General features: G+C 51.2%; 2 protein-coding genes and 1 pseudogene across 2 annotated transcripts in view; 2 read left to right on the top strand and 1 right to left on the bottom strand.

The window, feature by feature from the left end:
• The window catches only part of abcc2 (ATP-binding cassette, sub-family C (CFTR/MRP), member 2), a 74,654-nt gene extending 68,320 nt beyond the window's left edge, over nucleotides 1-6,334 (top strand). The window contains exons 30-32 of the mRNA XM_068002004.1: nucleotides 429-595; nucleotides 2,211-2,405; nucleotides 5,134-6,334. Of these exons, the coding sequence (XP_067858105.1) occupies nucleotides 429-595; nucleotides 2,211-2,405; nucleotides 5,134-5,263 (492 nt within the window). The 3' untranslated portion in view covers nucleotides 5,264-6,334. The remainder of the gene's footprint in view (nucleotides 1-428; nucleotides 596-2,210; nucleotides 2,406-5,133) is intronic.
• LOC137340260 (keratin-associated protein 10-7-like) lies at nucleotides 789-2,084 on the top strand (annotated as a pseudogene).
• Nucleotides 6,335-7,633: 1,299 nt separating the features above from the next.
• The window catches only part of dnmbp (dynamin binding protein), an 88,133-nt gene continuing 82,679 nt past the window's right edge, over nucleotides 7,634-13,087 (bottom strand). The window contains 1 exon segment of the mRNA XM_068002003.1: nucleotides 7,634-9,819. Within this exon segment, the coding sequence (XP_067858104.1) occupies nucleotides 9,634-9,819 (186 nt within the window). The 3' untranslated portion in view covers nucleotides 7,634-9,633.

The raw sequence follows: 13,087 nt of genomic DNA, 5'->3' as shown, positions 1-13,087 counted from the left end.
GCCAATTTGCGCACAGCAAGATCCCACAAACAACAATGTGACAATGACCAGATAATCTGTTTTAAGGATGTTGGTTGAGGGATAAATATTGGCCCAGGACACCAGGGAGAACTCCCCTGCTCTTCTTCGAATACTGCCCTGGGATCTTTTACGTCCACCTGAGAGAGCAGACAGAGCCTCGGTTTAACGTCTCATTCAAAAGACGGCACCTCCGACAGTGCCGCCCTGAAGTCCCTCATCCCTGATACAATTCTGGTAAATGTACCCTGCACCCTCTCCGAGGCCTGGACATCCTTCCTACAATGTGTTTATATTTGCGAAGGATAATCTCACCATTTTAAGTTTCGAACATCCCATTTGGGGAGACGAGGGCTGTGGAACCAAGTGTGCATTGTCAAACCTCCCTGTAATGTTTTATGTGTTGCTAGGATCCCGTGCTGTTCTCAGGCACGTTCAGGATGAACCTGGACCCTTTCAACAGATACAGCGATGAGGAGGTTTGGAGATCGCTGGAGCTGGCTCACCTGAAACACTACACTGTGAGCTTACCGAACAAGCTGCAGCATGAAGTGTCGGAAGGAGGAGATAATCTCAGGTACGTTAAATATATAGCAACCAAAAGGTCCGGGCCACACCCCGGAGGGAAGGTCGCAGCAGCTATTGGGTGTTAAGTGGAACTGAACCTGCTGTTAAAATTTAACCAGGTCGTGGGTTCCTCACTCTGTCTGTGAGCCAGGGTGAGGAAAGATCGGTCATGGTTCACAGTGAATCCTGGGGCGTGTGCGCATATGTATGTGTGTGCGTGTGCCTGTGGTATGCGTTTGCCTGTGGGTATGCGTGTGCCTGTGTGTGTGCGTGTGCCTGTGGTATGCGTTTGCCTGTGGGTATGCGTGTGCCTGTGTGTGTGCGTGTGCCTGTGGGTATGCGTGTGCCTATGCCTAAGTGTGTGGCTGTTTGTGTGTCTATGCATGTGCGTATGCATGTGCCTGTGCGTTCTTGTGTGTGTATGTGTATGTGTGTGCCTGTGTGTGCGTGTGCCTGTGTGTGTGCGTATGTATGTTTGCACCTGTGTACATGGGTGTATGGGTGTATGTGTGTGCCTGTGGGTATGCATGTGCCTATGTGTGTGGCTGTGCATGTGCCTCTGTGCGTGTGCCTGTGTGTATGTGTATGCGTGTGTCTGTGTGTATGCATGTGCCTGTGTGTGTGGCTGTGCATATGCCTCTGTGCGTGTGCCTGTGTGTATGTGTATGCGTGTGCCTGTGTGTATGTGTATGCCTGTGTATGTGTATACGTGTGCCTGTGTGTATGTGTATGCGTGTGCCTGTGTGTATGTGTATGCGTGTGCCTGTGTGTATGTGTATGCCTGTGTATGTGTATACGTGTGCTTGTGTGTATGTGTATGAGTGTGCCTGTGTGTATGTGTATGCGTGTGCCTGTGTGTATGTGTATGCGTGTGCCTGTGTGTATGTGTATGCGTGTGCCTGTGTGTATGTGTATGCGTGTGCCTGTGTGTATGTGTATGCCTGTGTATGTGTATATGTGTGCCTGTGTGTATGTGTATGCCTGTGTATGTGTATACGTGTGCCTGTGTGTATGTGTATGCGTGTGCCTGTGTGTATGCGTGTGCCTGTGTGTATGTGTATGCCTGTGTATGTGTATACGTGTGCCTGTGTGTATGTGTATGCGTGTGCCTGTGTGTATGTGTATGCCTGTGTATGTGTATACGTGTGCTTGTGTGTATGTGTATGAGTGTGCCTGTGTGTATGTGTATGCGTGTGCCTGTGTGTATGTGTATGCGTGTGCCTGTGTGTATGTGTATGCGTGTGCCTGTGTGTATGTGTATGCATGTGCCTGTGTGTATGTGTATGCCTGTGTATGTGTATATGTGTGCCTGTGTGTATGTGTATGCCTGTGTATGTGTATACGTGTGCCTGTGTGTATGTGTATGCGTGTGCCTGTGTGTATGTGTATGCGTGTGCCTGTGTGTATGTGTATGCGTGTGCCTGTGTGTATGCGTGTGCCTATGCGTGTGTGAGCGAGGGGAGGACAGGATGGAGCTCGGCTGTAATATCATTAGCTGACTAGGAAGATGGGATGAGTTTGTTTGGCCTGACGACCGTCTCATTACAGATTTTCATAAACATTGTTCTGAGCTGCCGGTCATGCGTTAGTTTTTATTTTTTTCTTGTGTTCCTCTCTCTTGCCAGCGTGGGACAGCGGCAGCTCCTGTGCCTTGCCAGAGCCCTCCTGCGGAAATCCAAGATCCTCATTCTGGACGAGGCCACAGCTGCCGTGGACCTTGAAACAGATAATCTCATCCAGACCACCATTCAGACGGAGTTTGCAGACTGCACAGTGCTGACCATCGCACATCGCCTACATACCATCATGGACAGCACAAGGTAAAGAAAGAAAGAACTTGCATTTATATAGCGCCTTTCACATCCTCAGGACGTCCCAAAGCACTTTACAGCCAATGAAGTACTTTTTGAAGCGTAGTCACTGTTGTAATGTAGGAAACATGGCACCAATTTGTACACAGCAAGATCCCACAAACAGCAATGTGATAATGAGCAGATAATCTGTTCAGTGATGTTGCTCGAGAGATTGGCCAAACAAACCCATCGCATTTTTTTAGTCAGCTGTACAAATCATGACCTTTAGGGGTCATTACAGCTGACCTCCATCCTGTTCTATACACAGGCACACGCATACACACATATACACAGGCACACACATATATACAGGCACACGCATACACACACGCATACACACATGTATACACAGGCACACGCATACACACACATATACAGGCACACGCATACACACATATACACAGGCACACACATATATACAGGCACACGCATACACGCATGCATACACACACATATACACAGGCACACGCATACACACACATATACAGGCACATGCATATACAGGCACACGCATACACATATATACAGGCACACGCATACACACATATACACAGGAACACGCATACACATATACACAGGCACACACATACACACATATATACAGGCACACGCATAGACACACATATATACAGGCACACGCATACACACACATATATACAGGCACACGCATACACACACACATATACACAGGCACACGCATACACAGGCACATGCATACACAGGCACACGCATACACACATATACACAGGCACACGCATACACAGGCACACACACACACACATATACACAGGCACACGCATACACACATATATACAGGCAAACGGATACACACACATATACACAGGCACACGCATACACACAGATATACACAGGCATACGCCTACACACACATATACACAGGCACATACATACACAGGCACACGCATACACACAGATATACACAGGCATACGCCGACACACACATATACACAGGCACATACATACACAGGCACACACATACACACAGATATACAGGCACATGGATACACACATTCATATACACAAGCCGATCCGTGCCTTTGTTACCTCCAGACTCGACTATTCCATTTCTCTCCTGGCCGGCCTCCCATCTTTCACCCTCCATAAACTTGAGCTCATCCAAAACTCTGCTGCCCGTATCCTAACTCGCACCAAGTCCCGTTCACCCATCACCCTCTGTGCTCTCTGACCTCCATTGGCTCCCAATATTGCCAATATTGTGTCCTCCTCTGCTGAAGGTGCTGAGTCTTGTCGGGTAGTTTCCAAGGCACTGGCCATGTAGTCCCCTAATGCCATTCTTCATGTGTGAGTGTAGGCAATGACGGTAGGCTATTCGACTCTGGAGGGCATCACAGCAGAGTCCAGTCCTGTCCTCAAACGACGACCCTGAACACCTTTTTCCAGTGCGAGGAACTGGATAGCGATCGGGAGCCGGAATGATGGCTGATTCCCCCCCCCACCCACAGACCAGAATGTTGAGGCCAGATGTATGGCCTCTATTATTGTGTCTGGTGAGGGAAGTTAACAACACCGATTGGCATCAAAACTGAAACCTTGTGATGCATAAAGGTTCAGCCTTTCCCCACGAGGCCTTTGGGGAGCTCCGGGTTGTTTATAAAGGAAATGGCCTCACAATCTGTAAGCCTTTTCAAGAAATGTAGTGTCCTTGGGAGCAGGAGGGAGCACCACCCAGCAAACCCTTGGTGGAAATGAACTGGGCGTGGCTATGATGCCCCCACAGCCAAATAGCCTGCTGATGCTCACACTTGAAGAATGGCTACTGAAGTGAGGCACTGAAGTGCGAGAGGTGCCACTGGAACTGCAGGCGTTAATGTTTTTTGGGAAGGAAGGAAGGGGAGAAGATTGGGATGGGTTATGGCAATTTGTATCTGCTTACCATTCGCTGAGCCCACGGCATCGAGGAACCTGAACTACCACAGGAACAGGAGGAGGCCGTTCAGCCCCTCGAGCCCGCTCTGCCGCTCAATCAGATCATGGCTGATCTTCGACCTCAACTCCACTTTCCCGCCCGGTCCCCGTATCCCTTGATTCCCCTAGAGTCCAAAAGTCTATCGATCTCAGCCTTGAATATACTCAACGACTGAGCATCCACAGCCCCCCTGGGGTAGGGAATTCCAAAGATTCATAACCCTTTGAGTGAAGAAATTCCTCCTCATCTCAGTCTTAAATGGCCGACCCCTTATCCTGAGACTATGCCCCCTAGTTCTACACTCCCCAGCCAGGGGAAACAGCCTCTCAGCATCTACCCTATCAAGCCCCCTCAGAATCTTATACGTTTCAATGAGATCACCTCTCATTCTTCTAAACTCCAGAGAATATAGGCTCTGACCTGTATCTTAACTCCATCCACTGCCTTGGTTCCGTAACCCTCACTACTATTGCCTAACAAAAATCTATTATTCTCAGTTTTGAAATTTTCCATTGACCCCCGGCCTCAACAGCTTTTTTTTGGGGGGAGAGAGTTCCAGATTCCCACTCCCCTTTGTGTGAAGAAGTGCTTCCTGACATCACTCATTGAACGGCCTGGCTCTGATTTTAAGGTTGGCCCCCCCTGTGCTGCTCTGCCGTGTTAAGTCGCAGCCAGGGAGTAGAAGGGAGGGAATTTATTACAGTAACGTCTGTTTACCTTGTGTCGTCTGTTTACCTTGTGTCGTAGGGTGATGGTTTTGGAAGCTGGAAGAATGGTTGAATTTGACTCTCCCTCTGCACTCCTTCAAAGCCAAGGACACTTCTATCACATGACAAAGGATGCTGGGATAACATCGGCAGAGGTCACGGCCCTCTGAGACCCTCTCTGGGCCCGGCGACGCTGCGGGGTGAGTGCTGGTGACAGCCAAAGAGGAGGAGGTCAGCTGCTGCATTGCTGGGCCTAGTGTCAGCACTGCACATGTCGGTGTCCAGAGACATCCGGGGAAAGGCTCCCAAACTTTCTATTTTTGTTTTGTTTTAAAATGAACGTGGCTTTGAACGATGCGCCGAGGTGCTGATGACCTGGGGCTCGTCGAGCGCTCAGTGTGGCTGGAATTTCACACGGTGGGATTTACCACACGGTGCTGCGTAAGATGCGCCTCGAATCTAGTTACGTGGACCTTCCGCGGAGGATTGAAGGGGGCGGGGTGGAGCAGGTGGTGGTCTATTTGGCAGCAAGGCTGCTGAGACTCTGTGCCATGTACAAATATGGCATCACGCCCATAGTTAAGGGGTGTCTAGTCCCGTTCTCCCATCACCCCCTGTGCTCGCTGACCTACATTGGCTCCCGGTCCGGCAACGCCTCGATTCTAAAATTCTCATCCTTGTTTTCAAATCCCTCCGTGGCCCTCGCCCCCTCCCTATCTCTGTAACCTCCTCCAGCCCCTACAACCCTCCCAGATCTCTGCGCTCCTCCAATTCTGGCCTCTTGTGCATCCCCGATTTTAATCTCTCCACCATTGGCGGCCGTGCCTTCAGCTGCCTGGGCCCTAAGCTCTGGAATTCCCTCCCTAAACCTCTCCGCCTCTCTCTCCTCCTCTAAGACGCTCCTTAAAACCTACCTCTTTGACCAAGCTTTTGCTCACCTGTCCTCGGTGTCAAATTTAGTCTGATAACGCTCCTGTGATGCACCTTGGGATGTTTTGTTACGTTAAAGGTGCTGTATAATTGGGAGTTGTGTACCATAGAGACAACAATCTCAACTCTTACATTGAATGAAAACGTTTTAAAAATTTGTACAAAAGATTTGACGGTGTGTTTTACTCTGAGCTCCACTGAGGGCCGCTGTATCGAGCACGGTCTTACAATGTTTGACGGACCCGTCTGAGGTCATCTGTGGTCCCACAAACACAGGATCATATTTCATATTAAAAAATAATTTAAGCTCACATCCTATAATGCTCAATATTCCAACATAAATCGAGACGTGTGTCGAGGTAGGAGGGCATTCTTGTTTAATGGTGAGTGATTTGCGCGTTTATAAAATGTGCCCTTCCCTTTGCCCGTTAGTGTTAGTGGATTGTAACAATGAGTGAGAGACGGGTGTGTATCCTGTTATTGTCCGTTAAGGTTTCACATCTCAATTTCTTCTTCAATAACTTATTATTGAGAACTAGGGCCTGGACCCTAGGTCCAGATCAAGTACTCAGGGGCTGAGGATCAGGGACTAAAGGGGCTGGGGAACAGGGACTAAAGGGGCTGGGGATCAGGGACCAAAGGGGCTGGGGATCAGGGACTAAAGGGGCTGGGGATCAGGGACCAAAGGGGCTGGGGATCAGGGACTAAAGGGGCTGGGGAACAGGGACTAAAGGGGCTGGGGATCAGGTAATGGGAGAGTGGTGACACCTAACGTGAGTCACCAACTTCAGGAGACAAAGGGAAGAAAACGAGGAGAATGAAAAATGGGGCAGAAATCGCTCAGAAAATAACGGAGAGCTCAACAGCGCTCTCCGGTGTTAGTAGCAAAATCGTGGAGCAAATTCCGGTGTTCGCACATGTGCAGTGAAACGCGGAAATCTGGAACTTGCTCCTCCTGGTTCGCTGGCGATATGACAGCTTCGAATTAAAGGGACATCACACGCTGCAATCAGAGAAATCATTGAACCAGCGCCAACTTGCTCATCTGCCCAGCTGGAAAGTAACTAATTACGCCACAAAATAGGTATGCTTAAAAATACCAGGTCTAAACTAAGTTTTAGTTTTAATGACTGCCAAACAACTAAAAATGAACTTCTTACAAATGTGGAGTCTCATTACGCCTTATTTTTATTGTTTTTGGTCATTTTTAAAAGTTTTTTTTTAAATTAAAATTTTTAAAAAAAACTTTTCCTGTCTCTTTTCTTGAATTCGATTATTTCTTACCTGCTCTTTTTCCCCGCGGTCTACATCTGTTTTTAATGTTCTTGGATTTTACGATCCAAGCCTGCAGAAACAGATTAGCAGCTTGTGAAAAATGCTGCGATCTGAGTGTTCGAGGGGCGAGATCGACCCTCTCGTTTCTCCCAGGGTCCGAGCCTCGCTGAAACTAACGCTGGGCTCTGCTCTGCTTCCTGGTTGAGGAATTGCAGCCGCAGGTTAGTGGGTCAGTATAAATCTATCGATCGGCGAGCACTGTCGGTTCGCTGTTCCGAGCAATTTCTGCCCCAATAATTATAGTTGCATCAAATAAACTTCTCACACACACAGTGTTGGATAAATAAAATCCTTTTAATTCAAGAGCAGAGAGATCCCCTTCATTCATTGATGATGTGCTATACAAGACGGAAAGACTCCTTCCATTGACCAGATAGAGCCTTTCTAATGGTGAATGGGAGTCTGAATATGTAAACTTGCTCCAGAAGAGAAACACTGCAGCTTAGGGACGCCCAAGGTCTAACGTACGTCAAACAGGACCCCCTCAAAAGGTAAGTCAGTGTGACCCACCAGGGCTGTGGGACTTGGGACCGTCTTCACAATCCTTTTCCAGGAATAGGCCCTGCCAAGGGGAGGGGGCTAGGCCTAAGCCGGGGGAGGTCCTCGGGCTGCATTAATAGCCCAGGACAGGAAATTCAGGTGCACCTGGGACTGGACAGTTTTGTTGTTCCTGCCCAGGGCCAGGGCCAGGAGAATCAGCCCTTATAAATCCATTTTTATTGCCCCATGTCCAATTGTCAGAAGTGCTCACATTGGGCTCAGGTCACTGGGACACTAATATAAGTTGCTTGTAGTGAGGATTACCTGTCCCTAAGATACACTGTAAACACAACACCGTGGTTTATAGGCCGTCCGAGCGACAGGCAGCACCGCACGTTTACAATCTACGTTTGAGATGTTGACCAATTTGGGCCTGTGATCGTCAGGCTGCTAACGTAAATGTCAGCCATGGTAGGCGTTGCTCTTTGGGCAGGAGCAAGGCTCGCCCTGCAGGGGCCCCGACTAGACCGACCCATCACTGCACCCACCTCGGGGTGGGGTGGGCCCCCCGATGAGCACGGCCCTATTCTCGGGCGCACGGGATGCTGATTGGAAGCAAGGCTCTCTCTCGCCGAATGAGGGACGTGTCATTTCCCCAGGTTCCAACAGCCCCCACCTCTCGGGTCTCCTCCCAAATATTTACGGCCGAGAGATCTGCAGACTTTTCTTGTGTGGTCTCGAGCATCCGTTACGGGGAACATGAGGAGCAGGCCATTCGGCCCCTTGAGCCTGTTCCACCGTTCAATTAGATCACGGCTGACCTGTTCCTACTGTTTGACGTTTTAATGCCGTTCATCAGTAGCAGCCTGAGGGCAGACGTTTGGCTGAGGACTGCCGACACTCCACAGGCCCCGTCCAATAACAAAACACACCCTGGTCTCCAAATACCAACAATCACCGCCAAGGCCTCGCCCTCTCACTCTTGTGGTTTGACCAGTCATTTCAAAAGTAATACTCAAGTTGGTTAAATTGCAGGCTCTGCTCCGTGTAGTGTAAAATACCATGGTGCATTCTCGGATACATTAAGCTTAAAAATGGTGTAGTTTTGCTGCATTTCTAGGTTTAAAAACAGCCTTTACCAGAGACGTATGGTTTAATTTTGGCCTAGCTAAGGCTTTTAATACTCGAAGTAAGCTCTAGATCGTTTATCTGCAGCGACTCTCAGCCACAGGACCCAATTCTTCCATCCGTTTTATGAATCACGTTTGATTTTTCTCAGTAGGTTGCTACGGTGTCGGGCAAATGTGTGATGGGCTGGAGAGTCGTGCTCTTCACGGAGTCCTGATTCTTTAACGATCACCGGGGAGACATTGGCGGGAGAGCAAGAGTCACCAGATCAGCAAAATAGGCTTAAAACCACTGTACGATCTTTTTAAAAAAAAAGATTCTTGATTTGGGGACTGCATTATATCTATCTCTTATATATATATATATATATATATAAAAAAAAGCACTAGGACATTGTCACTCAAGGTCATTTTTGTACAACGCAAAATGTCACAGCAGGTTTGGCCTAGATTAGTTTCCAGCAGTTGTTCCATTTGCTCAGCTTAAATCAAACACTCTTTCCGAACCATCCTTGCAGAAATAAAGGCATCCGTCTTCCCCACCTGGAGTGGGAGCGAGAGACAGCCTTTTCTCCTAGGCCCAAGTGTCTTGAAACACAAGACGGTCGTTTGCAGTTTCTTCTTTTCTTTTTTCCTTCCCCCTCCCCCGTCACGCGCCTTCTCTCTCTTCACGTGTATTCCGTCTTTCTGATGTAAGTGGCGGGGACGTATCCCCTCCTTCCGTTAGCTTCCGCCATCCACCATTCCCGGTTCCCGTTCATGTCGTGGAAGCGCAGAATCCGCACCCGCTGGTTGCTGGCGATGGAGAGTTCGTTGGCGCAGCGAGCTCGGAAGTCGTAGACTGCATAGTAAACCTAGAGAGGGAGGGAGGGAGGGGGAGAGAGGGAGGGGGAGAGAGGGAGGGGGAGAGAGAGAGCGAGAGAGAGGGGGGGGGGAAGAGAGGGGGGGGGGAGGAAGAGAGAGAGGGGGGGGGAAGAGAGAGAGGGGGGGGGAAGAGAGAGAGGGGGGGGGAAGAGAGAGAGGGAGGGAGGGGGAGAGAGAGAGAGCGAGAGAGAGGGGGGGAAGAGAGGGGGGGGGAAGAGAGAGGGGGGGGAAGAGAGAGAGAGAGGGAGGGAGGGGGAGAGAGAGAGCGAGAGAGAGGGGGGGGAAGAGAGAGAGGGGAGGGAAGAGAGAGAGGGGGGGAAGAGAGAGAGGGGGGGAAGAGAGAGAGGGGGGGGGGAAGAGAGAGAGAGAGAGAGAGGGAGGGAGGGGGAGAGAGAGAGAGGGAGGGAAGGAGGGAGGGAGAGAGAGAGAGGGAGGGAAGGAGGGAGGGAGAGAGAGAGAGAGAGAGAGGGGGAGAGATAGAGAGGGAGCGAGAGAGAGAGAGAGGGGGGGGACAGAGATAGAGGGAGAGAGAGAGAGGGGGAGAGAGAGAGAGGGGGAGAGAGAGAGAGGGGGTGAGAGAGAGAGGGGGTGAGAGAGAGAGGGGGTGAGAGAGGGGGTGAGAGAGAGAGGGGGTGAGAAAGAGAGGGGGTGAGAGAGAGAGGGGGTGAGAGAGAGAGGGGGTGAGAGAGAGAGGGGGTGAGAGAGAGAGGGGGTGAGAGAGAGAGGGGGTGAGAGAGAGAGGGGGTGAGAGAGAGAGGGGGTGAGAGAGAGAGGGGGTGTGAGAGAGAGAGGGGGTGAGAGAGAGAGGGGGTGAGAGAGAGAGAGGGGGTGAGAGAGAGAGGGGGTGAGAGAGAGAGGGGGTGAGAGAGAGAGGGGGTGAGAGAGAGAGGGGGAGGGAGGGAGGGTGGAGAGAGAGAGAGAGAGGGAGGGAGGGGGAGAGAGAGAGAGAGAGAGGGAGGGGGAGAGAGGGAGGGAGGGGGAGAGAGGGAGGGAGGGGGAGAGAGGGAGGGAGGGGGAGAGAGGGAGGGAGGGGGAGAGAGAGGGGGGGAGAGAGAGAAAAAAAAAATCAGATATGTGACCAACAGAGAATTCATGCAGTGCAGTAGCTCCTCTATAACTGTCAGGAAAGATTGAACAGGCTGGGGCTCTTTTCTCTAGAAAAGAGAAGGCTGAGGGGTGACCTGATAGAGACCTTTAAGGGTTTGACGGGGTAAATGTGGAGAAGATGTTTCCACTTGTGGGGAGACCAGAACTAGAGGCCATAAATATAAGATCGTCACTAATAAATCCAATAGGGAATTCAGGATAAACTTTACCCATGGAGTGGTGAGAATGTGGAACCACAAGGAGTAGTTGAGGCGAATAGTATGGAGGCATTTAAGGGGAAGGTATTTAAAGACATGAGGGAGAAAGGAATAGAAGGATATGCTGATCGGGTGAGATGAAGTAGGGAGGAGGCTCATGTGGAGCATAAACACCGGCACAGACCAGTTGGGCCTGTTTCTGTGCAGTAAATTCTATGTAATTTTCATTCCTGAATGGAAAATCCCCATTCACTCCGCAGACTTCGGCCTGTACCAATTACTGCCTTCCAACCAGTGCCAGCTTGGCTCAGTTGAGTCAGAACACGGGTTTAAACCCCACTCTAGGGACTTCAGCACATAATCCTTCAGGGAATCAATGAGGGAGTGCAGCACTGTCAGAGATGCTGTCCTTTGGCTGAGATGTGGTCGTAGTGATTCAGGTGGGTATTGAAGATCCCATGGCATTATCAGAGCAGCATGGTCTCTCGGAGTCTGGACAAAAATTCTTTTCTCAACCAACATCACCAATAGCAGATTCTTTGTCGCTTTATTGATGGGGGGCGGCCCGTGGTGGGACGGCTGTCCCAATAGCCCAAACACAATTATATAATCCAAATCTTTTCCCCCTTCTCCCAACTCCCCAACTGGTGCTCTCCAGCCCTCACCTGAGTGGCTATTCTCGAGCACTGAGTAAAGATAGTTGGTGAATGCTCAGTGGGCAGCTCTCTCGCCTCTGAGTCAGAAGGTCGTGGGTTCGAGTCCCCACTCCAGAGACCTGAGCCCATAATCCAGGCCAACACTCCCAGTGCAGCACTAAGGGAGTGTTGCACTGTCGGAGGGTCAGTACTGAGGGAGCGCCGCACTGTCGGAGGGTCAGTGCTGAGGGAGCGCTGCACTGTCGGAGGGTCAGTACTGAGGGAGCGCCGCACTGTCGGAGGGTCAGTGCTGAGGGAGCGCTGCACTGTCGGAGGGTCAGTACTGAGGGAGCGCTGCACTGTCGGAGGGTCAGTACTGAGAGAGCGCTGCACTGTCGGAGGGTCAGTACTGAGGGAACGCTGCACTGTCGGAGGGTCAGTACTGAGGGAGCGCTGCACTGTCGGAGGGTCAGTACTGAGGGAACGCCGCACTGTCGGAGGGTCAGTACCGAGGGAACGCTGCACTGTCGGAGGGTCAGTACCGAGGGAACGCTGCACTGTCGGAGGGTCAGTACCGAGGGAACGCTGCACTGTCGGAGGGTCAGTACCGAGGGAACGCTGCACTGTCGGAGGGTCAGTACTGAGGGAGCGCTGCACTGTCAGAGGGTCAGTACCGAGGGAGCGCTGCACTGTCGGAGGGTCAGTACCGAGGGAGCGCTGCACTGTCGGAGGGTCAGTACTGAGGGAGCGCTGCACTGTCGGAGGGTCAGTACTGAGGGAACGCCGCACTGTCGGAGGGTCAGTACCGAGGGAACGCTGCACTGTCGGAGGGTCAGTACCGAGGGAACGCTGCACTGTCGGAGGGTCAGTACCGAGGGAACGCTGCACTGTCGGAGGGTCAGTACCGAGGGAACGCTGCACTGTCGGAGGGTCAGTACTGAGGGAGCGCTGCACTGTCAGAGGGTCAGTACCGAGGGAGCGCTGCACTGTCGGAGGGTCAGTACCGAGGGAGCGCTGCACTGTCGGAGGGTCAGTACTGAGGGAACACTGCACTGTCGGAGGGTCAGTACTGAGGGAGTGCTGCACTGTCAGAGGGTCAGTACTGAGGGAACGCTGCACTGTCAGAGGGTCAGTACTGAGGGAGAGCTGCACTGTCAGAGGGTCAGTACCGAGGGAGCGCTGCACTGTCGGAGGGTCAGTACTGAGGGAGTGCTGCACTGTCAGAGGGTCAGTACTGAGGGAACGCTGCACTGTCAGAGGGTCAGTACTGAGGGAGCGCTGCACTGTCGGAGGGTCAGTACTGAGGGAGTGCTGCACTG

Source organism: Heptranchias perlo, chromosome 21, assembly GCF_035084215.1.
Source record: "Heptranchias perlo isolate sHepPer1 chromosome 21, sHepPer1.hap1, whole genome shotgun sequence".
Lineage (NCBI taxonomy): Eukaryota > Metazoa > Chordata > Chondrichthyes > Hexanchiformes > Hexanchidae > Heptranchias > Heptranchias perlo.
The sequence above is the reverse complement of the archived record's forward strand: the minus strand, read 5'-3'. Positions and strand labels throughout refer to the sequence as shown.